This window comes from Solanum pennellii, chromosome 9 (assembly GCF_001406875.1).
Source record: "Solanum pennellii chromosome 9, SPENNV200".
NCBI classification, from domain to species: domain Eukaryota; kingdom Viridiplantae; phylum Streptophyta; class Magnoliopsida; order Solanales; family Solanaceae; genus Solanum; species Solanum pennellii.
Window position 1 is genome coordinate 308,735 of NC_028645.1, and position 24,585 is coordinate 333,319.

General features: G+C 32.0%; 1 protein-coding gene and 3 pseudogenes across 17 annotated transcripts; 3 read left to right on the plus strand and 1 right to left on the minus strand.

Annotated features, from left to right (window-relative positions):
- The first annotated feature begins 2,688 nt into the window (after positions 1–2,688).
- On the plus strand, positions 2,689–8,070 carry LOC107031040 (proline-rich protein 36-like). Of its 17 annotated transcripts, none has more exons than XM_015232236.2 (10): positions 2,689–2,815; positions 4,983–5,145; positions 5,227–5,483; positions 5,609–5,665; positions 5,793–5,849; positions 5,977–6,033; positions 6,161–6,217; positions 6,345–6,401; positions 6,604–6,648; positions 6,732–8,070. In XM_015232236.2, the coding sequence occupies exons 2-10, from the start codon at positions 4,997–4,999 to the stop codon at positions 7,940–7,942; spliced, it is 1,947 nt and encodes a 648-aa protein (XP_015087722.1). In that variant the 5' UTR covers positions 2,689–2,815; positions 4,983–4,996; the 3' UTR covers positions 7,943–8,070. The 17 variants fall into 17 exon arrangements, with proteins under 17 accessions (XP_015087722.1, XP_015087724.1, XP_015087727.1 ...); XM_015232238.2 differs by lacking the exon at positions 2,689–2,815 and having other exon boundaries at positions 4,783–5,145; positions 6,732–7,034; positions 7,167–8,070; XM_015232241.2 differs by lacking the exon at positions 2,689–2,815 and having other exon boundaries at positions 4,783–5,145; positions 6,732–6,932; positions 7,197–8,070.
- Positions 8,071–8,826: 756 nt separating this feature from the next.
- Positions 8,827–13,202, plus strand: LOC114073923 (annotated as a pseudogene).
- LOC107031045 lies at positions 11,275–16,466 on the plus strand (annotated as a pseudogene).
- A 6,536-nt stretch (positions 16,467–23,002) lies between these two features.
- On the minus strand, positions 23,003–24,073 carry LOC107031043 (annotated as a pseudogene).
- Positions 24,074–24,585: the final 512 nt, after the last annotated feature.

Below are 24,585 nucleotides of genomic sequence, written 5' to 3' on the forward strand. Positions count from 1 at the left end.
AAAGTCATAATTTTTCATAAACTTGAAACTCTTAGTTAAAGTCAAAACTTTCCATAAAAGTCACAACTTTTCAGAAAAGTCATAATTCTTCATAAAAATTATAACTTTTCATAAAAGTCACAACTCTTTATTAAAGTCATATTTTTTGTTTTTATAAAAGTGATATATTTTCATGAAAGATGAAGACTAGTTTTGAAAATAAATAAATTTAAAAGGAAATTCTTGCTTGTGGTGGCGCCACATAGGCGGGCCTAGTGCTCTCTTTTATATAATCATATATTGTTATAAGTGGGAACAAAAAAGTTGAAAGTTGAAATACCAAAATAACCCTATATAGTTGAGTTACTACAATAATACCATATTATTATTATTATTGTTGATTATTATGATTATTATTACTATTATTAAAAGTAATTTAAGTTCCATAACAGAAAACTTTTTACATACCACTAAAATGTTACCGTAATAATTTGAAGTGCATTTATGAGTATTCCTTTTGCAATTATCATTGAGTTGCATTAACAATTTTTTTCTTAATTGCTGAATTTTGAGCACTTAAAACAATCACCGTTTTAGATTAAAAAAAACTTAAATATTAGAGCATATGAAGAGAGAGGTTAGAGCATATGGAGAGATTCATACAATATTAATATTTAATTGAAGAGAATACATGATTAGATGTCACAATTTATTATTTTTCACTTCTTAATGACTTTAATTGCTAAACTTTTTAGCTTCTACAATTAAATACATTCATTCACAACCTTTCATATACACAATTTCTCTCTTTATAAATTGAATAGAAAATATTAATCCATTACACTTTATATTTCACATCTTATAGTTCTTATGTAATCTTTTATTCATTGGTCATTTTTTTTCTTATTAATATATTGGTTTGTTTAATTAACTTCTTTCATTTTGTATGGAAATATAGTGTTAGATATTTGACAATCTTGACAAATCATATAATTGAAGTAGTAATCTTTTTTTTTTTACCAATAAATATAGTGTATCAACATGATTAAAAGAAATTTTTTTTATCAATACAATCAGAAATTATTCGGATTTTATTAATCTTTGCAAGTTGCAACCTTAGTTGAATGTTTTACCAGAAACATCATTTTTACCCTTTAAATATTGTATAATGCATAAATTATTCTAAAATAATTATATCATTTGAAATGTTTGGTATTAAATAACATGAGATACACGTGCAACGCACGTGTTCGAAAACTAGTATATGATAGGTGAGAAATTCTCAACTTCAAAGTTGAATTACTATTCTGCCCTTACAACAAATTAAAAAGTAATTAAATTTTTTAATTAATTAAATAATATTATTGAACAATATTCTCTGACAATTAATTTGAAAGTTGAAAAGACTTAATCAAAATGTCAATTAAATTTAAAGTTGAAAAAAATTAATCACTTAATTATGAAATTTGAAATGATGCATGAAAAATGAAGAGTATAATCAATTATGTACGGATTTAGAGGGTTACATCACTATAAATAGGCTTATATCCTTCATTGTATGGAATTCAAATGGTTACATCAGTACCATGATTGACATACACTCATATTCATCATTTAGTTTGTAACAAAGAGAAAGTTTTCCAGGCTAAATGGAATTCAAAGAATGAAATCATCGTAGCTTCTTGGACAAATATGCTTGGTGCCTTGATAGGAGAATAACAGTTCGAGATATCAAGATCGATATATGAAGAACAAACTTCAGAAGATGAATCACCAGAGTTGATATTTATTCATGGTTATATTATTACAAATTTGACATATGGCTGAAAACATCTACATGATGATTATCTGTATGGAGATAATCTCCCCCCACCACTCGATGGTCCAAGGATACTAAGGTAAGAATTGTTTTTCTCTTTAACATTTTCATACATGTATTTAGCCAACAAAGACTGAGCCAAATTTTATTTTCATTTAAACGTGTAATAACCACGTGCAAAGCATGTGTCGAGAATTAATTGGTTAATAGAGGAGAATTACACAACAATATTTCCCTATATTCTATTTTTGTGTCATAGATCATTGAAACTGTGTTCTTAAATAGCTTTCTGTGACTAATTTTTTGTTTTTTTAGCTTTATGACCTAATTGCAATAAAAATGAGTATAAAGATCAAAGAGGATGAATGTGAATGGCTAGAAGAGGACAACCACATTCCAATAAAGAATTCTTATCCTTATCGCTTCAGTTGAAATTATTGTCATCATTATAGGTTCAATAAAAACTTGGTTATTTTTTTTTTGTAAATATATATAAATAATCTATTTTGGAAAATTAGTAAATTATTCTATTTTATATTTCAGATTTCATATATTTATAATCCTAAATTTACTTCTATCTACACTACGTAATACATATGAGCAGGATTTAATTATCATAAATTATTGTGTAATTCGATGCTTACGACATCAAAATATTAGACCACAATCGAAGATGAGATAATAACAATGTGACTTGGTGATTGATAGTTCATCCACGACTCTTAGTCAAAGATTTTTTAGAAAATAAATTATTAAAATTTAATTAATCAAATCGATAAAATTTATTTCTAAAAAAAGTTAAATGTATTGTCGTCTGACATTAGAATTAAAGTTGATGTCTTTTTCATTCTTTTTCTTCTTCATTCTATTGCATTATATCACTCTCCACTTGTCTTTTCTTTCTTACAAAGTTTCTATAACATTTGCTTAACTTCTTCTCTTTCCCGTTCTATTTATGTGAGTTTTAGCTTTGTTTTATTGACAACAAACATCAACTAGAAGTTTTGGTAGATAAAGGTATGTTTTTCCATCTTATTTTATATACTTTAGCATATATAATCTAACTGAATTCGAAGAATGCGGATGAATTATTGATTTATATTACTTAAAAAATAAAAAAAAATATTTATAATGAACTATTAATATCGATCATTGATCCAATTTAAGTATTAGATAAGCAACCAGTCCATTTGTATTGTTTCCTCATGTATTAAGGTTCATGCCCTTTTTTGTCACAATCTTTTTTTCCCATTTGATTTCCTTTTTATTCGAAAACTAAATAATTTAGATTGTTTGAGTTTGTATGATCGGTAAAATATTTGTGAAATTTATTATTTCATGATTTTGTATTATTGGTAACATATATTTAGAAATAAATTGTGATAGCACCTACCGATGTTTGGTGAGTGATTATTGTCTAAGATTATAGTGACTATTTGTGACAATCAATATTTATGGTAACGTAATAAATATCAATCAATAAATTTATATAAAGTAGGAATTTCAGCCCACTGATGTGCACACCTCAATGATTAGCAAACCTATTTGTCTATTTTCTCAGTTTTTTTGAGTTTTTCCCCCTACTTTTCCATTGAAATGAATTTTAATTAATTATAAATGCAAAATGCAATTTCCAGTCCTTAACAGTTTCCTCTAATTAAGGCAATAATAATTTATTAATTCTAATTAATTAACGTTTAAGAAGAGAAAGATACCGTTTCAAATTTGTGATTGTAATTTGCCATACTTAACCGTTTCCTATAGTTAAGGCTAAAATAATTAATGGATCCTAATTAATAAACGCAGAAAGAGAAAGGGTAATGGTAAATGATCAGAAAATCTGATCAATTTTTTATATATATTTTGAAATGGTAGAGAAAATAAAATAATAAAATAATGAATGATGTGTAATTAGGTAATGGTATGTACCAGGGATATCATTGCCTCCGACTATATTGCTATTGATGTTAATAGCTTGTTACTTCTTTGGTAGATCAAGGGGTGGAAGGTGATTATATTATCGGGAATAGGGTTAAAAATATTTTTTAACTTTGATTTATTATTTTAATTTATTTTTGTTGTTAAAATAAAATTAATTTTATCAATTGTCGTTAAAATAAAGTTAATTTTATCCCTCAATAGATAGATTGATTAAAATTTTAAAAATAAAACTTATATTCCTTATTTTAATCTATTAACCCGACCACATTTAAAATAACCCGACCTCATTCTTCCAAATCTCCTATACCCATTTATCCATTCTCCTAAATCTTCATTAAACATGTCAAAGAGGTAAATTCGGGTTAATTTGAGTCAATCCGTCTAATTAGAAATTTGGTGAAATTAGTAAAGAGAGGGGTAAAATTAATTTTATTTTAACGGTGAGGGATAAAATTAATATTTTAACGGTGAAGGATAAAATTAACTTTATTTTAACGGCAAAAGTAAATTTAAACAATAAATCAAAATTGAAAATATTTTTAATCCTTTTCCCTATATTATTCAAATAATTCCTCATAAAACAAATAAATGGAACCCTTTAATTTTGTTCAAAGAGCTTCTTATAACTTTGTTGAATCATGTATTTTTTATTAGAATGAAATATTACTTTTAAGTTGTGTATATGATATTGTGGTGTTTTATAGAATGCGTAATCGAGCCTTACATTTTATCGCTCTGCCATTTTCATATTGAATGTGGGCTCTAATAACAATTATTAGGTCGAATCACTTTAATTTTTTTTTTTAATATATAATATGATCTTTATTGATTTCAAAATTAAATTTTTAATTATTATTACTTTTTATTTCCCTATTTTATATTTAATATTCAAAAGTAATAATCCCCCTATTTCATATTTAATATTCAAAAATATAAATTCAAAATCTCTTCATTAAGAACAGAGTCTTTTTATGACTAACTTATAAGGGGTACGTTGGACGGAGAGCAAAAATTAATATAAAAGGTATATGGGTCAACTGTTAATTTTCCCTTTAAAACTACATCGGTTTCTATACAAAAATAAAAAGGTCCCTCTATCAGTTCATTCGTCCCAAACCTTAGGTTTCAAATTAGGGTTTCAAGTTTTTTGAAAAAATGCCTTTTTGCAAGCTTTGTAGCTCGGTAAAATGGGATACAGAGGGAGATTGTGAAAAACAATTTATAATTGGAGAATATTTTGTAGGTGAAACTTTGGAGATGATGACAATGCACTACGAATATGGTTTATTGAAACAAGTAGTTGAACACAAACATGCCACTGACCCTGTGGGTTTAAAGTTGTGGATATCCACTAAATTGGTGGATATTGAAATAATGCACGATAGCGATGAGCCAAGGAAATCAACGTAAGTTTTTTGAGTATTATTATAGTTTTTATAGTTTCTATGCTGGTATATATATTGTATAACATATATTTTTATTTTTAGAAATCCAAAGCTGGATGTAAATTTTTCGGATTCCGATTCCGATCCGGATTTACCTCCAGATAACGTTGATGGAGCTCATCGAAAAATTCGGGAGGGAAAAGCTCGGGGAAAAGCTCGGGGAAAAGCTCGGGGAAAAGCTCGGGGAAAAGCTCGGGGAAAAGCTCGGGGAAAAGCTCGGGGAAAAGCTCGGGGAAAAGCTTCGGGTGAATGTTCTTCAGCGGATCCTGTTCAAGGAGCAGCTTCAAAAAAAACAGCAGGTTCGATTTTCTAGTGTTCCTGCTAGTCCTGCTAGTTCTTAGATTTTTCTGGGAATGAAGTATCTAAACGTTTCTAGTGTTCCTGCTAGTTTTGCTAGTTTGTCATTAACAATGATCCTATGCAGGTTCGTTATCTTCTGCACCTGCTTTGGCTCCGGGGAATGATGATCTTCCAAAAGCAGGTCGTATTCAAAAAACGTTTCTAGTGTTCCTGCTAGTTCTTAGATTTTTCTGGGGGATGAAGTTCTTAAACGTTTCTAGTGTTCCTGCTAGTTTTGCTAGTTTGTCATTAACAATGATCCTATGCAGGTTCGTTATCTTCTGCACCTGCTTTGGCTCCGGGGAATGATGATCTTCCAAAAGCAGGTCGTATTCAAAAAACGTTTCTAGTGTTCCTGCTAGTTCTTAGATTTTTCTGGGGGATGAAGTTCTTAAACGTTTCTAGTGTTCCTGCTAGTTTTGCTAGTTTGTCATTAACAATGATCCTATGCAGGTTCGTTATCTTCTGCACCTGCTTTGGCTCCGGGGAATGATGATCTTCCAAAAGCAGGTCGTATTCAAAAAACGTTTCTAGTGTTCCTGCTAGTTCTTAGATTTTTCTGGGGGATGAAGTTCTTAAACGTTTCTAGTGTTCCTGCTAGTTTTGCTAGTTTGTCATTAACAATGATCCTATGCAGGTTCGTTATCTTCTGCACCTGCTTTGGCTCCGGGGAATGATGATCTTCCAAAAGCAGGTCGTATTCAAAAAACGTTTCTAGTGTTCCTGCTAGTTCTTAGATTTTTCTGGGGGATGAAGTTCTTAAACGTTTCTAGTGTTCCTGCTAGTTTTGCTAGTTTGTCATTAACAATGATCCTATGCAGGTTCGTTATCTTCTGCACCTGCTTTGGCTCCGGGGAATGATGATCTTCCAAAAGCAGGTCGTATTCAAAAAACGTTTCTAGTGTTCCTGCTAGTTCTTAGATTTTTCTGGGGGATGAAGTTCTTAAACGTTTCTAGTGTTCCTGCTAGTTCTTCATTAAAAATGATCCTTTTGTAATGCGGTCCCATTCGAAAAACGTTTCTAGTGTTCCTGCTATTTCTGCTAGTTTTTTCTAACAACTATCCTTTTTTAAAATGCAGGTTGTTCATCCTTTGCTCCTGATCCAGTTCAAGGAGCAACAACATGTATCTTTCGATAAGTGTTCCGTTTCTACTGTTCCTGCTAGTTCTTGCTAGTTCCTGCTAGTTATGTTCTTCATCTTTTGCAGCTTATCCCGATCTAGTGGCTGTTCCAGCTTCACTTCCACCTCCACCACCTTCTCCACCAGTTCAAGTTTCGCCTTTTCTAACTCCACCTCCTCAAGATTTTTCATTTGCTGCAGCTCATCCTGCTCTGGTGGTTGATGATTTTATTGTAGAAGGTGTTGTTGATGGTGATGTGTCTGTTGATCCAGCTGCACCTTCTCAAGATTTTTCATTTGCTGCAGCTGGGCCTGCTCTGGAGGTTGATGATTCTATTGTAGAAGGTGTTGTTGACTTTAATGAGTCTATTGATCCTCCTCCAGCTCAAGATTCAGCAGTTGAAGCTCCATCTTCTCAAGATTTTTCATTTGCTGCAGCTGGGCCTGCTCTACTGGTTGATGATTCTACTGTTGAAGGTGTTAATGATGTTCATGAGTCTGTTGATCCTCCTCCAGCTCAAGATTCAGCAGTTGAAGCTCCATCTTCTCAAGATTTTTCATTTGCTGCAGCTGGGCCTGCTCTGGAGGTTGATGATTCTATTGTAGAAGGTGTTGTTGACTCTAATGAGTATGCTGATCCAGCTCCAGCTCAAGATTCAGCAGTTCAAACTCCAGTTTCTCAAGATTTTTCATTTGCTGCAGCTGGGCCTGCTCTACTGGTTGATGAATCTACTGTTGAAGGTGTTAATGATGTTCATGAGTCTGTTGATCCTCCTCCAGCTCAAGATTCAGCAGTTGAAGTTCCACCTTCTCAAGATTTTGATGATTCTATTGTAGAAGGTGTTGTTGACTTTAATGAGTCTATTGATCCTCCTCCAGCTCAAGATTCAGCAGTTGAAGCTCCATCTTCTCAAGATTTTTCATTTGCTGCAGCTGGGCCTGCTCTACTGGTTGATGATTCTACTGTTGATTCTCCTCCAGCTCAAGATTCAGCAGTTGAAGCTCCACTTTCTCAAGATTTTTCATTTGCTGCAGCTGGGCCTGTTCTAGAGGTTGATGATGCTGATCAACCTCCACCACCATCACCTGTTCATAATCTACCTCGGAGGTCGGTACGCTTGGCTGCTCAAGCTCTTCAAGGCATACTTCCGAGGAGATCGGCACGCCTAGGTTTGCAGAGGCGGAATTCTGAGATAGATAATATGCGTGTCATACGTCGGCCTCGTCGGCGTCATCTTTGTCATCCATATTGTACTTGTAGAAGAAGAAACTGTCCATGCTACCTAGCTAGAATGTAAATAATGACATAGGAGAAAAAAGAGAGATACAAGTCTATTTTGTAGCTTCAAAACTTAGCTTTGCGTATATTCCACTCTTTCCATGTAGTTCCACTCTTATACGAATGAAATCTTCTTTTTACTATTGATTGGGCGTGTGTGTTTCTTTCTAAGTTTAACTTTTATGTATTTATGGCAGATGAGAAGATTTAATCTTGCTTTATATAATAATTACTTGTTGAATTTCCGGTTGTGCTGCGGTTGAGAGTCTGCTGGTTATGAGGAAGCATTAGTGTGTTTGTGGCAGAGAGTGAATATATTGAAATTTTCTGTGTAAGTTCTCTCCTTTAGCGTCTTCCGAGTTTTTCATTTGACAAAATTATATCTTATTGTAGTTTTACATTTGTGTGGTAATAGTCCTAAATTAAATGTTTTATGAGATAGCTTCTACATAGAAAGAAGAGACAAGAAGACACACATTATCTTAATTTAGATCTTGAGAAGTAAGGCCAAAATATCCCTCTCATCAGTTGAAATACGACGAGTTACAGATGGAAAAATGTGGTGGTGAGACTTGAAACCTCAACCTTGTTCTGGTAATATCTTGAATTATGTGCATAGCCTCTTTAAAAAGCTTCAGCTGTAAGAGAGGGGACACTTATATTTCATTTGATTGTGTCGTAACAAATATACATTTTATCTCCATCTGATTTACCTATATTTTATTTCATTTTATATCTTTTCTTAGAACTACTGACCTTTAAGTCTAAAAACATGCATGTGCTCTCTCCCTCGTGCCATAGAGTAAATTAGTTTATAGTCAAATATTTTTCTTGCATGTATGAAGCTCGTATGATTAGAAATAATGCAACTCTAGTATCTATCCACTTCACAAGAAGTCCGAAATGCGGAAGGCAGACTTCCAATTTTTCAAGTAACTTGCTGTCCTCCTTTATTTTGTCTTTGTTTCCTCCAAAAGTCTCTTGTCCCTCCATTTGATATCTTCCACATTCCTTGTCTCTGCTACTAAATTAAAGAAGATACATTTGATTCTGCAATATTTTTTTAACTTTGTATTGATGAATCATGTTCATATGTTATCTGTGGTTTACTTTCTCAGCTTCTTTCCTGGTATCGAAAGATGTAATATAACCGCTTTTGAGTTCTTGCTAAGTTATACTCCCTTTATATCTATCAGTTAAAGCTCTCTGGATCCATCAGCAGCCAATACCTGACTGTACTGCTTATGGATGCTCCCCTGGCTCTAGGAGATGTGGAGATTGAAATAATTGACAAACTGATATCTGTGCCTTATGTTGAAATGACACTGAAGTTGATGGAGCGATTTGGTGTCTTTGTGGAACACAGTAGTAGCTGGGATAGATATTTGGTAAAAGGAGGTCAGAAGTACAAGTGAGTCTGCTTTCACACTGTGTCTTTGATAATCTGGTTCCACCGATCGATGAAGCTAACAGTTATGAGGATACCATAGGTCTCCTGGGAAAGCATTTGTGGAAGGAGATGCCTCAAGTGCTAGCTATTTTTTTGGGTGGGTTGGTTGGGTGGGGGGCAGCTGTCATGGGTGGAACTGTCACTGTTGAAGGTTGTGGAACAAGCAGTTTACAGGTATTTCTCATGCCATTAAGACCTTGGGGGCAATCACATTCTATACTTTTCCATTTTGTGCTTGGAATTTGTGACAGCACCATAATACATCCTATTTCTCTTCTATTCACTAGCTTAATTTTGTGGAAGTACTAAAAATTAAGAGTTGCACAGCGCATGGCCTACATCTTAGTCTGTGACTGCATAAGGTAATTATCTAACAAAGGACTTACTTTGGACATTATGTTTCCTTTGTGAAGGGGCATTTTAAGTTCGCTGAGGTCCTCGAGAAGATGGGGGCAGAAGTTACATGGACGGAGAACAGTGTCACGGTTAAAGGACCTCAAAGGAACTCTTCTGGAAGGAAACATTGCGTGCCAATGACATGAACATGAACAAAATGCCAGATGTGGCCTTGACTCTTGCTGTAGTTGCACTTTTTGCTGATGGCCCCCTACTACCATAAGAGAGGGTAATAATAGTGAAGAACTTTGTTTTGATTAAGATATAATTCTGAAGCGAAGCGATTGGGACCTGGGATACTATTCTTCAATATGAGAGCATTTCCCTGCATAATCAGTTTTTAAAATGCTGTGATAACATGACTAAAATGTGCAAAGAGGTTTTCCTGGTAATTTAGGGGTCTGGGCAGAAAAGAAGAAAATTGCCATAGCTTTTGCAATTTCTTGTTACTACTAGAGGAATGGCTCTATGCCTCATCATTTCTGGGTCGATGCAGACACTTTTTGAATGTTTGATGTCCTTTGTTATGCTACCATTTTGATATACATAAAGACTCAAATTTGGCATGTATCATATAACTTTTTCTAGATAGAAATTTCCATGTTTCATGTTATTTGTATGGTTTCGATTAGTCTCATTAATTATCAGAGCTTAAAAATAATTTGCTACTTGTGTTGGTGACATCAATACTAGACTGTCTCGTCTTTACCTCTCTCTATATAAATTCTTTTCTGCAGTAAAGTAAGGAATCAACAGAGCTTTCAAGGTGTGAGGACCATTTTTTTGCCATTGTTTTCATATTCAGTGGCATTTTCCTGGTCTAACATGAATTCAGCAGCCAATGTGTCTTATAGTACTGGCCTTTTGTTGCTGACATTTCAGGACATAATGTCATTACTCGATCAGGTTAGATTAGAACAGCAAAAGATGGTTCTGTCTAATTGACTGAAGTTTTGGTATTTAACTCAATTCAGAAATCAGAATCGGTAATCGGTTTATTGACGGATGCAAAGATGTTTATGTTGTGATTGGTTGGAGTTGGTGGATTTAACAATTCGAAAAGACTTCCATCTTTATAAGGCGCACTTGTCAGATTTCTTGTTCTGAGTTGGTTGATTTTAGCAGACTCTTAATAAATTGCTTTTGTAAAGTTCTTCATGTCCATTGTTTTTGGGTGCAAACTTTCTCAAAATTCTCCTGAGATTACGAGCGGTTTTGATATCCAGTTCTACCCATGCTACATAGAAAAGCTGTGTGGTCGGAAGTTGACTTCACTGGTTTGGATTGTATTATTGAGCTTGATCATGTCAAACGGGTTGCTTGCTGTAGTGCTAGTTTACTGCGATCTCTGGCTTGCTTACTATTTAAATCAAATTATGGAGTCTGAAACTCCGTCTAGAGAATATAGGTAGCCCAGCATGCTTCAGTTAGTACTTTCTGATCCTGTGCCAATGCTGCCGATTGCAGTTGGCTATATTGATCCTGGGAATGGGCTGTAATGGTTGATGGAGAAGTCCGATTTGGTCATGCGAGTACTCTTGTTCAATTTTGCTGTCATTCTGTGCCAGTATCTGTCTGCTTGTATAGCCTTAGTTACAGACCGAGATCTTGTGCAGGTAGTGTTCTTTCATTGGAATTTAACTTTTGATTGTGTGTCTAAGTAGTGATGAATCTTAGTAAATCCAACATGCATGGACATTGATTCTCCTGCTCTTGTATGTTTCATCTGGAACACCCATAGCAAGGACAGTTCTTTTTTTTTTTTGGCTAACCTGGTGTTTGGGCCAGCTTGTGCACATCTTGTATTTTGTTTAACTGGTGATGTCTAATAACTTTGTTGTCCTTGATGGTGTCAAAGATTTGCAGTGAAGAATATGACAAAGTTACATGCATATTCCTAGGAATTCAAGCTGAGGTTTCGATGACTGCTTTGGACCTCACAATGGTAATTTCACTATTTCATTTTGTGTACACTCTGGCTTCCGAGATTATGACCTTTTCTACCGCATCAACTTACAATCACTTGATTCTGATAGGTTTTGGGCACTGCACATGGGCTTAATGTTGTGTTTGGAATTGACTGTTTTCCTGACTGCAACCGGTGTCATTTTGTTTCCACTGCTTGCTTCTCTCTTTGTAAGTCTTACTACTAACTATCCTTGTGTACTTTCTGTTATTGGCATCTGAATTATCTCAGATTCTTGTCGTATAGTCCTAGTCTCTCATAAATAATAATGATTTCAAAACTATATGTCTAGGGCAATGGCAGTTCAAAATTGTTATGTATTGGCTGTGCAAGCTCTGTACTGCTCTCTTATGTTTTTGGAGTGGTCATAACTTAACCTGAAACTCCATTCTCCATTGGTGCTATGCTGAATAAGTTTAGTGGAGAGAGTGCATTTGCACTGATGAGTCTTCTTGGAGCAAGTATTATGCCTCACAATTTTTTACCTCCATTCTTCTATTGTACAGGTGTCCTCTCTGTCTATGTGTGTGTGTGTTTGTGCATGTGCATTCATAACTATTGATCTGTGCTTGCAGAACGGAGGCACGCCTATAACTTATAAAACAGTCTGTCACTGGATTGATTGTTAAGATAATTATTGGTATGCTAGATTGGGCCCTGATAACTCAAGGCTAAATGTTTGTTCAGTCTATTTTGTTGTTCCAGCCAGTCATGAGTGAATAGTTATACTGCTTTCTTATATTCTGTAGCTCTTCAACTCTAGACTATCCATAGTCATGTGAGGTCCTTTCTAGATATATTGGTTATGGCTTGTTCCCAAGTCTTAACTTGTAACATGTAATAGGACTAGCTTATCTACTTAATACTCTTTGCATCTTCTAGATGCCAGTAATAAAACAACTAACTTCATCAAAAAAAAAGATTGGCCTGATAAATCTTTTACACAACAAACTAGCAGACACTAGCCTAGCCCCTTAGTAACCAATATTGGCATGTATGCTTTGTTTTTCATGATGTTGATCGTATGACTTCTGTATTTGCTTCTATCTTTTGATTGTCACTTATGATTCCTGAACTAACTGCTCATCCCTGGGGGACTTAAGTTGGCTTGACCCTGATCAGCTAAGTTGCTTAGGTTGGGGGGAGTGAGAAGGTTAAAGAGCATGTCGAAAATGACCTTGTGTCGCCTTTGCTTTTTCACCTGCACTGAGTCTATCTGTATTATATAATGTGTATATATATATATGTGTGTGTGTGTGTATCCCATGCCGGATCCTCTAAAAAGGCAATACTTTTGATGGATCTGACACACACTGAGAGGCATATTTGAAGAGTCCGAGCAATATAGGAAATGTTTGTTGATTTGCTTATTTAGTTTGTATAATCCTGTTAGAACTGTTGTAGTTAAATTTATTGTCTTTATGTATGAATACCTCTTTTGGTTTTATTAGTTAATGTTATGGAAATGAGAGTTCTTTGACTAGTTTGTTGGATTTCGATTCATTTGAGATCCTTAACTGTGATTACAAGACAAATGTGATGGGCACCCTTAACATATTGGGGCTTGCCAAGAGAATTGGTGCTAAGTTCTTGCTTACCAGTACAAGTGAGGTTTATGGTGATCCGCTTGAGCATCCTCAAAAGGAAACATATTGGGGTCATGTGAATCCAATAGGTGTGCAACAACTAACGAATCCTGTTGTTTTCCTTTTTCCTTTTTGAAACAAGAAAATTATTTTTTGAGTTTATTTTAATGATTTTGAGTGTCTTGAAACACCTAGGTGTTAGGAGCTGCTATGACGAGGGAAAACGGACTGCGGAAACCTTGACTATGGAATACCATCGCGGTGCAAATGTCGAGGTAATGAAGATTTGACTTTTTAGAAATATGTTTAACATGTGATGGAGCTGAGTGCTTCTGTGCACAATTATCTGCTTTGTTGTGTGCTGTAAAAACTAAATGCAGCCTCCTTTGCTGAAATGCTGTGTGAATTTGCATCAGTTACTTGCCAATGCTTTTTATGTTTCAAGAATGTCTGAATTTAGAAATTGGGGAGTGTAGGAGTAGTTATTTAATACCCTTCTTGAGATTGAGCAGAAACATTCTTGAAACATAGAAAGCAATGTCAAGTAACTGATGCAAATTCGCAATCGCAAGGGTTCGCAAAGAATTAACAGCTAAGAAGAGAAAAAGAATTGCGAAGAAGCAAATAGCTAATGCTTTTTTCCTTCATACTTTTCCCGAATCTTGTTACAGCTAATATACCCAAAGACTGAAAAAGACTTAAATGCAACTAAATAAAGTCATAACAAAACTATAAGGGACCAACAACAATCCCCTCTACACCGTAATAATAACTAACTCAACAACCATTTACTACTCTGCGAGCCACTGTACAACTCTAGTAAACGTGTATTATCAGTAACAGAAGATAAATTTATGGTGTAGAGTTTTTCTGTGATGAATGGTACTTCTTTAAATGAAAAGTTCAAGTTGGAGGGAAGTAATACATACAGGTAAAATGGCTTATTCTAAAACTAGGTCCTAGGAAGTTGCCTACACGTACATCAGAATCGTATGTTAACATGTGATATGCTTGCTCGCATTTATGATCTAAAAAAACGAAGGTGTGTAGCTATCCATCCAACTTAATTGTAGTGTTTCTATAGGAAAATTTGGAAAGTTCAACTTGAAACCTATCTTTTTGCCAGTTCTTGATTTTGAGAAGTTGAACAAAATGATGAGAGAGCATGGAATATAGGTAGCGGAGTAGCAAGTCGTTTCTTTCTTTTCAATAAGATTCAGTCTGAGTTCAAATTATGTATTTTGCTCTCCCCCTTTCCACTTGCAAAAGTCAAACAGAGTCTTAAGTGGTACAGTAAGTGGTAATGTCAACCTGTGTGTTTCTCATGGATTACCTTGAACTTTACAGCTCCTTTTCTGAATCTTTGTATGCAGGTTCGTATTGCTCGGATTTTCAATACATACGGAGTCCTCATATGTGTTTAGATGATGGACGTGTTGTCAGCAACTTTGTTGCTCAGGTTTGTTCTATTAGCCCATCATATCATTTAGTTTAACTTGAGCTTGTATTGGTATTTATTGTTATTCTAAAACCATGTTTGCAGGCCATCCGCAAGCAACCAAGGACAGTATATGGTGATGGAAAGCAAACTCATAGTTTTCAATTCGTCTCTGATCTGGTACTTCATCTTTTGATGAGTTCTTTTCCCTCATTCCTTGTCTCTGCCTTAGCGTGTTACTTTTACCTATGTATATATGGACGTCAGATTGCAGTATATTTTATTGGTTGAAGGTGGTCAAGGGTAGCTATAGCCTTTAGCAGGTGTTAGTTTTCTTGAAGTGATTTGTTCACTGTTAGTATGGATGGTAGTGAAATTAGCCTTGAGTTCTTTGGGACGTAAATATATATTGCCTGTGTTTTGAACTTCATATGAAAATCCTTCCAATCGTTTAGATGACAAATAACTGTAGAAGTTGTAACTCATATTATGAGCAACTGGCTTTGCTCTCCTGGTTGGAACCTACGTCCTTTTCTAGCTCTACATCTTGCTTTCTGTTAAGTTTGCATCACAATATTGTGCAGTAAAATTCTAAAAACTGGGCAAGAGGTTCATTGAAAAGAGAAAATGTTTTGCTAGAACTAGAAGATGTATGTTCTCCCTATCAATGAACTTCAAAATTTTAGTGGTTAATGCACTTCAAAATCTTAGTGACCTAGTGGTTAATGAAGTGGGTTAACCACCATGAGGTCTCAAATTCCATCTAAAGTACACTGTAGAGAATATACAAGATAGAATAATGTAAATTCAGCTCTAGAAAATCAAAGGTGAAGTGAGATATATGAGATTTTGGTGCCTAAATGTAGATGATTGGATATCCAGGCACAGTGATCCCAGAAAATGGCACGATAGTTGCATATGTAATACACTATAAAAATAATAGGCCAGCGGTGTTATGGAAGTGACATGTTGAGCTTAAGAACAATGTTATGTTAGTTCAAATATTGAACCTCTAAACTCCCAACATATCTACAAGATAAGTGTCAAATGTTAAGATAGAAATGCAGTTCAAGAATGGATGAGATTTGAAATAATCACACTCTACATTGGGTGAGAGTTGCATACATGAATGATAAAATGACTGAAGTTCACCTGAGAAGGTTTGGCTTGCTCGGTCAGTAGATATGACTATATGATAGTTGGAGGCAGCAAAATGGGAATGCGATGGACCTAAAATCACGTCGAGGGGACTTGTCTCCACAGGCTTACGAGCTATCAAAACTAATGTGGACTCTGCCAAGTGAAGCACAAATTGGAAGAAAATAATTCATCAAAAGCTTTTTTTTTTTTTTGGTCTCTTATTTGTTCTGATTGGAGAGTTGTATGTGTGTATTTGATCAATGTGAGATCTATAGAAGTAGCTTGGAAGACCCATATTAAAGATAACTAGCTTCATTTTGATTAAAGGTTGATGGATTAGTGGCCCTCATGGAGGGTGAGCACATTGGCCCTTTCAACTTCCAAGAGAATTTACCATGTTGGAGCTTGCTGGATTTGTCCAATTAATTCACTGAGCAGATAGGATCGTCAGCCTCTCTCTATATTACTATGTCTCGTCTAACCAATTTGTATTCTAAAGATGAATACAATTGCACCATTTAATCCTTATAATAAACTTCCCCTTCTTTCTGGGAAATTTTTAACCCATGTATTAGTGAATTTGCACCAATGCAAATGTACAAATACATTTGCCAAATCATAAAATAAACAAAAAAAAATTCACAATGCGTCCTTACACTTGCTCTTGTTGGACCAAGTGGATGTGGAAAGAGCAGAGTCATTGCACTTATAGAGCAGTTCTACAAATCATCATCGATGGCAAGGATATTCGGAAACACATTGCTCTAGTGCCACAACAACCTTGCCTCTTTGCTACCACCATCTATGAAAACACATGAATCAGCAGCCGAAGCTGAAATAACCAAAGGGCAAACGCCTATCTGATGGATACAAAACGGAGTTCAACGGACAAAAGCAAGAAATCGCCATTGCTCTTGCTTTCCTAACGAAGCAACAAGTGCACGCAGAAGCTGTGAATATGGCAACAGGATCCACGTCTCCTAAGTAAGATCGAGATTGAGAAAAAAGAAACGTGAATTAAAGCTCAATTTGAAAATACCACCAGAAAGTATACCTCCCTTATTATTCTTTTGGACTGCTAATTTTCTTCTTCACTGTTTCAACACTCATCATTTGTGGTAAAAGATGCTTCTTTCAAAGTGGAACATGAACTGAACTGAACTGAACTCCTCTCCTCCAGAGCATGTCGTTCCTCAACGCTGTTTAAGAGACCATTGAGACAAATAACAAAAATGTGCATCCTTTGGAGAAAATGCTAATAGAGGAAGAGCTAAGGGGGGAGAAAATGCTAATAAAGAAAGACCAAAGAAGATATATAGAAATAGATTTTGTCTGATAAATTAACAAATGCAATAATACAAATATTTTCTTTGGGTTTTAAAATTCAAAGCAAAAACAAATCACAATAAGATACGTTAAAATTATAATAATTTCTTTGATCAATTAAACAATAATTTATTTATTTATTGTCTACTCATTGATGTTTCCACTTCCATCATAGATAGCGATAGAAAAAATGGAATTTGCATGTATAACGGTGAAGCGTTCCTTAATAAGATTTTTTTTTTATATTTAAAAATTTAATTTTTTTTATTAAATTGTGAAAGAATTATATATAGATATAATAATATAATGATGATTACTTGCTCTTTAATACATAATATATAGATCAAATACAGTAATTGACTATATGTTATGTCTTGAACATTCTCGATTTAATTCTTTTTTTTTTTAAAAAACGATAGGTAATTTTGTGTTTAAGGGTATTTAAAATAAATTATTGTTATCACTAACTTTATCATTTTTCGATTAGTAAACCTGATCTAGGTTCATGTAAGTTATTTTATAAAAAATTTAGGAAAATAAGAATAATTGTTTTCCATTATTACTTTTATGATAAAAAAAACTACTAAAAAGTGTTCAATTTTAGATATATACTAAATAGATATGTACAAATATACTCCTATTTATTAATTTCAATTTGTTTATTCTTAGTTTTTTTTTTTTGGTTCATTAGAAAAATGAATGTAATTTTATTAGTGTATAATTTTTTTAAAAATTATGAAATTCGTTTTAGCTATGACTTTTAGTTTTAATTCATATTCTTTATTTATAGCTTTATTATTTTGAATGTCCATAATATTTGTTTATATTTTGTAATTACTTTGAGCCAAAATCAACGATCGATGACGAAAAATACCTTAATTATGGACACCTTAATAGACCTCTTCACATTAAATTTATGCAAACAAAAAGTAGTTAACAATTTAAAAATATCTAAAATCATATTAAAATTTAACTATCTTTCTAAATTCTATATATATCACATAAATTATAATAAAAGAAATTATAAATATTAGACCCGTACTAGCACGGACACCGTAACTTAATAAGAGAGTCTTGCCTCAGATTCGTGCATTGTTTTTATTTCCTACGAATTACAGGTTTTATAGATGATATAGATAGAAAGGTATAGCTGATTAATTTGTAACTGTTTTTGTGAAAATTAAATAATACATTTTTCTTTTAAAAAAAATTAAAATTAACTTATTTCTAATTATACTAAAAAGACTTTTTTAAAGAGATAAAAAATAAATAATGCTCGAGATGACAAATAGATCAGGTCGGATTAAATAAAGTGGGTAGGAATTGACTATTTCAAAGCGACGTTAGGTCATTTGATTTTAAGCTTTTACACATGTTTTTTTGTATTTAAATTAAGACAAATATAACTATCAAATTACAATAAAAGAAGCATATTTAAACTATTTCTGATGGTAAAAAATTTATACTTTATCCTTTTAAAGATTTTTTTTTTTTTAAAAAAAATACCACTAAATAAATTAGGAGGAGTCGAAGATCAATATATATAAACTTCACACCTATGTCTTATTACACAACACAAAGGTTTACATAGTTGACGATATATTATTTACATGAGAAAGACACAACAAACATTAAAAAAAAAGTACACAACCAAACATGGACAAATTAAACAACAAACAAAGCATAGGGTATTTATTTATGATCCCATCCTAATTAAGTTGCTCGAATTCTCAAAAAATATGTGTTTTGATTCATCAAAATACACTCTCTTTTTTTTTAAGGATTCAACATGCATCTGATGAAATTTTTGAAAAGTCCGAGCAATTCATTAGTTGTTATGGTGATCATCAATAGCTTTGGTCATACCAACAATGAAGTTCAACAAACTTATAAGTTCAGGGACATTATCATTTGGCCTTTCATACTCCAATGTCCAGGTTATCAAATCGATTTCGTCTTTTGTTTCGATATGAAGAGTTGCTTTAAAACTATCATATATATATCAACTACATCTCCTTCGAATTCTTTGAGCGTGAGCACCTTGTTTTCATGATCTATAGTTTCAAGTACTTGTTTGGAGATCTTCTTTTCCCCATCTACATTACCAAAAAAAAAAGAGAAAGAATTGGAAATGAGAAACGAAATAGAGTTGACATGTTAAAATATCATCGAAAGAGCTTTATATCAATCATAATTGCTAAAATGGTTGAAAGGTCTTATTAGGGCATTTTTAAATATTTAGCTTACCAAGGGTATAGGTCCAACAAATTTTGGATCCAACAGTTCCAAGGTCACCTTCAAGAAGATCAATGATTATTCAACAATATATATAGACTAGAAGGGGGAAGGGAGGGGCTTTTCTTTAATCTTTTTTTTTGAAAATCAAAAGATGGTATAACATCTTAATCTTGTCCCTTAGGACTTAAAAAGATTACAATTGAAAATAAAATAAAGAAAAAAAAATTAAAGTTAAGGCGTGGATATTTCGTTCTTTTTAAGAAGATTCAAATTCACTGCATTAAATATATTTATCTATCCAGTAGTATTCCTCTAGACTTGTTCCCTCTAGGGTGCAATAACCTAATCACGAAGTATAACTCAACAGACTCTGAACAAAATTAAGTCCAAAGCTCTACAAAAAGAGCACCTCTTAAACTAATTAGAACTCTCACTGACTCTCTATTTTTATGTGTACAAAACAAATAAAGACCATCACTGTATATATTACTAAGAAAGTCTTAATAAGAATAGACAAAAAGATAATAGAGTAGGTAGTGAAAATAATTGGCCTGAAGATTATATAAATTACAAGTTATAATGGAGTTATAAATAGCGAAAATAATGCAGCAAAATACCTCTCAACGTGCAAATGCAACTCAACTACTACCAATGAAGAAGCAATAAAGAAAATACAATTAGGCTTAGGTCATTATGAGACAAATCAACACTAAATAAATATTAAAAATGCTCAAAAGACCAAACACTACATTTCTCAAGAAAAGTGACATAAATTTCATATTTCATGCACTTGTACAGTAATTATAATATAGTGTAAAACCCCATAAAATTAATCTTCAGTTAATTAATAATTATTTTTAAGATAATAATTTTTTTTGATTTCGACTTAGGTCAATAGAAAAAAATATTAATTTTAATAAGATATTATATTTTCAGAAAACTCTTACATATATAAATATATGGTCTCATTAATATTATAAATTAATAATTTTTTAAAAGTACAATATATTTAAGATAATTTACTGAGATATGATACTATTATGTTTTTTTTTGTTAAAATTTAAATCTNTAAATCAAAGATGGTATAACAACTTAATCTTGTCCCTTAGGACTTAAAAGATTACAATTGAAAATAAAATAAAGAAAAAGAATATTTGAAGCTAAGGCGCGGATATTTCGTTCTTTTTAAGAAGATTCAAATTCACTGCATTAAATATTTTTATCTATCTAGTAGTATTCCTCTAGACTTGTCCCCTCTAGGGTGCAATAACCTAATCACAAAGTATAACTCAACAGACTCTGAACAAAATTGAGTCCAAAGCTCTACAAAAAGAGCACCTCTTAAACTTATTAGAACTCTCACTTTGACTAATTTTACGCACTTTCTATTTTCATGTGTACAAAACAAATGAAGATCATCACTGTATATTGTTAAGAAAGTCTTAATAAGAATAGATTAAAATATAATAGAGCAGTAAATAGTGAAAATAATTGATCTGACGATTATATAAATTACTCAGTTAAATGGAGTTATAAATAGCGAAATAATGCAGCAATTTACCTCTCAACGTGCAAATGCAACTCAACTACTACCAATGAAGAAGCAATAAAGAAAATACAATTAGGCCTAGGTCATTATGAGACAAATTAACACTAAATAAATATTAAAAATGCTCAAAAGACCAAACACTACATTTCTCAAGAAAAGTGACATAAATTTCATATTTCATGCACTTGTACAGTAATTATAATATAGTGTAAACCCCCATAAAATTAATGTTCAGTTAATTAATAATTATTTTTAAGATAATAATTTTCTTTGATTTCGACTTAGGTCAATAGAAAAAAATATTAATTTTGATAAGATAATATAGTTTTAGAAAACTCTTACATATATAAATATATGGTCTCATGAATATTATAAATTAATAATTCTTTAAAAGTACAATATATCTAAGATAATTTACTGAAATATGATACGATTATGTTTTTTTAATAAAAATTTAAATCTAGTTGAAGTTCATCTCTAACCTTTTTTATTATATTTAAAAGTTTCAATGTTGTTTTTTTTTAATTGCACCATAAAATTGTGAAGAGTTCTAGATATACTAATTGTTTCATTATGCGTAACTCACTTCAAAGATATTATATCATCTTCAACTTCATCATCAACATTGTTTTACAATGATATCCATAATTTGTTCTAAACTCTAGAATCTCTGAACATGATCATTTTCACCCATTCAATAGGTTATTAACGTACATTTATTGCGATTACTAAAATCAGTAATCATGACCTCATGACGTTTTCACAAGTGAGTTCTTTCAAATTCTTTGAGATTTCATCCCGAAAAATATTTTCGACATCAATTAAATTAATATCTCTACAACATAATAATATTTCATGATAACGCCTATAAATTAATTTAGAGATATTTTATTATATGCAATTATGTTTCAACCACTCTAGGGGATATATACTATTCTAAAAAAAATATTATAATACTAACACATTATGCAACAATACGTAATAATAATCATCCAAAGATCTGCTCAATAATTTATTTATTTATTGTCTACTCATTGATCGGTTAAGCGTTCCTTAACAAGATTTTCTTTTTGTATTTAGGAGTTACGTTGAAGTTAATTTTTTTTAATTAAATTGTGAAAGAATTATATATATAGTGATAATAATATAATGATGATTAGTTGAATTCTCTTTAATGAAAAATTGTACAGAATATATAGATTAAATATAATAGTTTATTATATATATATAATTAAGTCTTGAACATTCTTGATTTAATATTTTTTTTGAAAAGAAAAGTAATATCGTGTTTAAGGGTGTTCAAAATCAGCCATTGTTATTACTAACTTATCATTTTTCGACTAGTAAACTTGATCGTGATATTATATATATATAGTTTATGCTAAGTGAATTGTCGAGGAATAGTATATTTTTTGAAAAAAATATTCTAGGATATAATAAAAGGATATTTTAATTTTAATTCTATAAACTATACTCCTAGAAAACATAAAATAATTAATGAAAGATAAATATATTCAAAAAATAAAATAAAATCTTAACAATGCTTTAAATTTTGAACAATTCTCTTATTTGGATTATAAAAAAAAAACTCACTGTGAACTAGAGGGTCGGAGTACTATATTAAAATGTATCAATTCATGTAATTTTTCTAAATAAGTATTTGTTTTTTTAGAATTTTAGGACAAAAAGTAGTGATTATTTTCCATTATACTTTTATGATAAGAAACTACTTTTAGACACTGTTCAATTTTAAATAAATATGTATAAATTATACTCCTATTTATTAATTTCAATTTATTATTTCAAAGTGACCTAGGTCATTTGATTTTAAGCTTTTTACAAATGTTTTTGTATTTAAATAAAGACAAATATAAATATTAAAGTATACTTAAACTATTTCTGATGGTTAAAAAAAAATACTTGATCCTTTGAAAGAAAATTAAAAAAAAAAAGAATATTACAATATAAATTTGGAGGAAGCAAAAATCAATATATAAATATAAACTTCACACTTATGTCTTATTACACAACACATCACTTACATGAGAAAGGCACAACACACATTAAAAAAGAAAAAAGTACACAACCAACATGGACAAACAATAAACAAAGCATATCACATTTATGTAAAAGCTCAATGACACGTGCTCGAATTCTTTAAAAATATTGTCATACTTATATCATATCCTATTAAAAAAATACATCTGATGACATTTTTTAATAGTACGTACGAGCAACATCGATCCCATCAATTGGCATGGTGATCATCAATACCTTTTGTCATACCAACAACAAAGTCCAGCAAACTTATAAGTTCAGGGACAGTCTCATTTGGCCTTTCATACTCCAATGTCCAGGTTATCAAATCGATTTCGTCTTTTGTTTCGATATGAAAAGTTGCTTTAAAACTATCATATTTATCTATTATATCTCCTTCAAATTCTTTGAGTACGAGCACCTTATTTTCATGATCTACATCTTCAAGTATTTATTTAGAGATCCTCTTTTCCCCATCTGCTTACAAAAAAAAAAAAAAACCCATCTAAAGAGTTTTTATCTCAATCATAATCGCTAAAATAGTTGAAAAAACTATCACAAAAGATTCTAGTAAAAAGACAGTTAAACACATTCCCCTACACGTTGAACTTAAATGAGGAGCCGGATGACATTTTAGTCAATACTAAAAGAGTAAATGAGTTAGGACCGAACAATGTTCTGAAAAGTTCAATTGACCGAAATTAATTTATAGATTCACAAATTTATCGTTATCAAATTTCAAATTGTTGAAGTGGGACGGGGTTTATAAATATATATAAAAATTATGATTTTTAAATATTTAGCTTACCAAGGGTATAGGTCCAACAAATTTTGGATCCAACAGTTCCAAGGTCACCTTCAAGAAGATCAAAACCTTGTACATGCAAAAGGGGACATAGTAGAGACATGGTGTGGTTTATTTGTAAAAACATCATGAAACACATCCTTGTCAGCCTTCATTTCTATTTTGGCACACAATACAGATTTTAGACCCATTTTTACTAATGATTTGAAAATTAAAAAAAAAAATTGTAATGGACAAGTGTTGATATCCTTTATGATGATTATTCAACAATATATATAGACTAAAAGGGGGAAAGAAGGGGCTTTTTTTAATCCTTTTAAAAAAAAAATCAAAGACATATACTTGCTATTTTAAAAAATAATGTTTTATAATGGAAAATCTTAGCTCATGCATGACCTAATTATCTAGATACGTTGCAATATTATAAATTTGATCAGATTTTGATACATTTACATGTATTTGGGGTCAAAATTAGGTTTATTAATTTTTTTTAGATACATTATATTTAAGTGGATTCTCATAGACAAATATTGATACATACACAAATCTCCTCGCATTATTCCCTTTTTTATTTTTCACTCTCCTGTCTTACTCGCGTATGTGGTACTCCAAATACATACAAATCATTCTATAATTATATATCTAATGTGATTAGCATATGTTTAGGATACATAGACAAATTTCGCCCATCTCACTCCTGTTCTCGCTCACCTCTCTCCTTATTTCAGTGA

What these genes read in the sequence shown, in the direction of transcription:
- LOC107031040 (XM_015232232.2), top strand. Translation starts at nt 4,895, where the DNA reads ATGCCTTTTTGCAAGCTTTGTAGCTCGGTAAAATGGGATACAGAGGGA. An exon ending in GATGAGCCAAGGAAATCAAC is followed by an intron (nt 5,146 to 5,226) that starts GTAAGTTTTTTG and finishes TTTTATTTTTAG; the next exon opens with AAATCCAAAGCTGGATGTAA. An exon ending in TGATGATCTTCCAAAAGCAG is followed by an intron (nt 5,666 to 5,792) that starts GTCGTATTCAAA and finishes GATCCTATGCAG; the next exon opens with GTTCGTTATCTTCTGCACCT.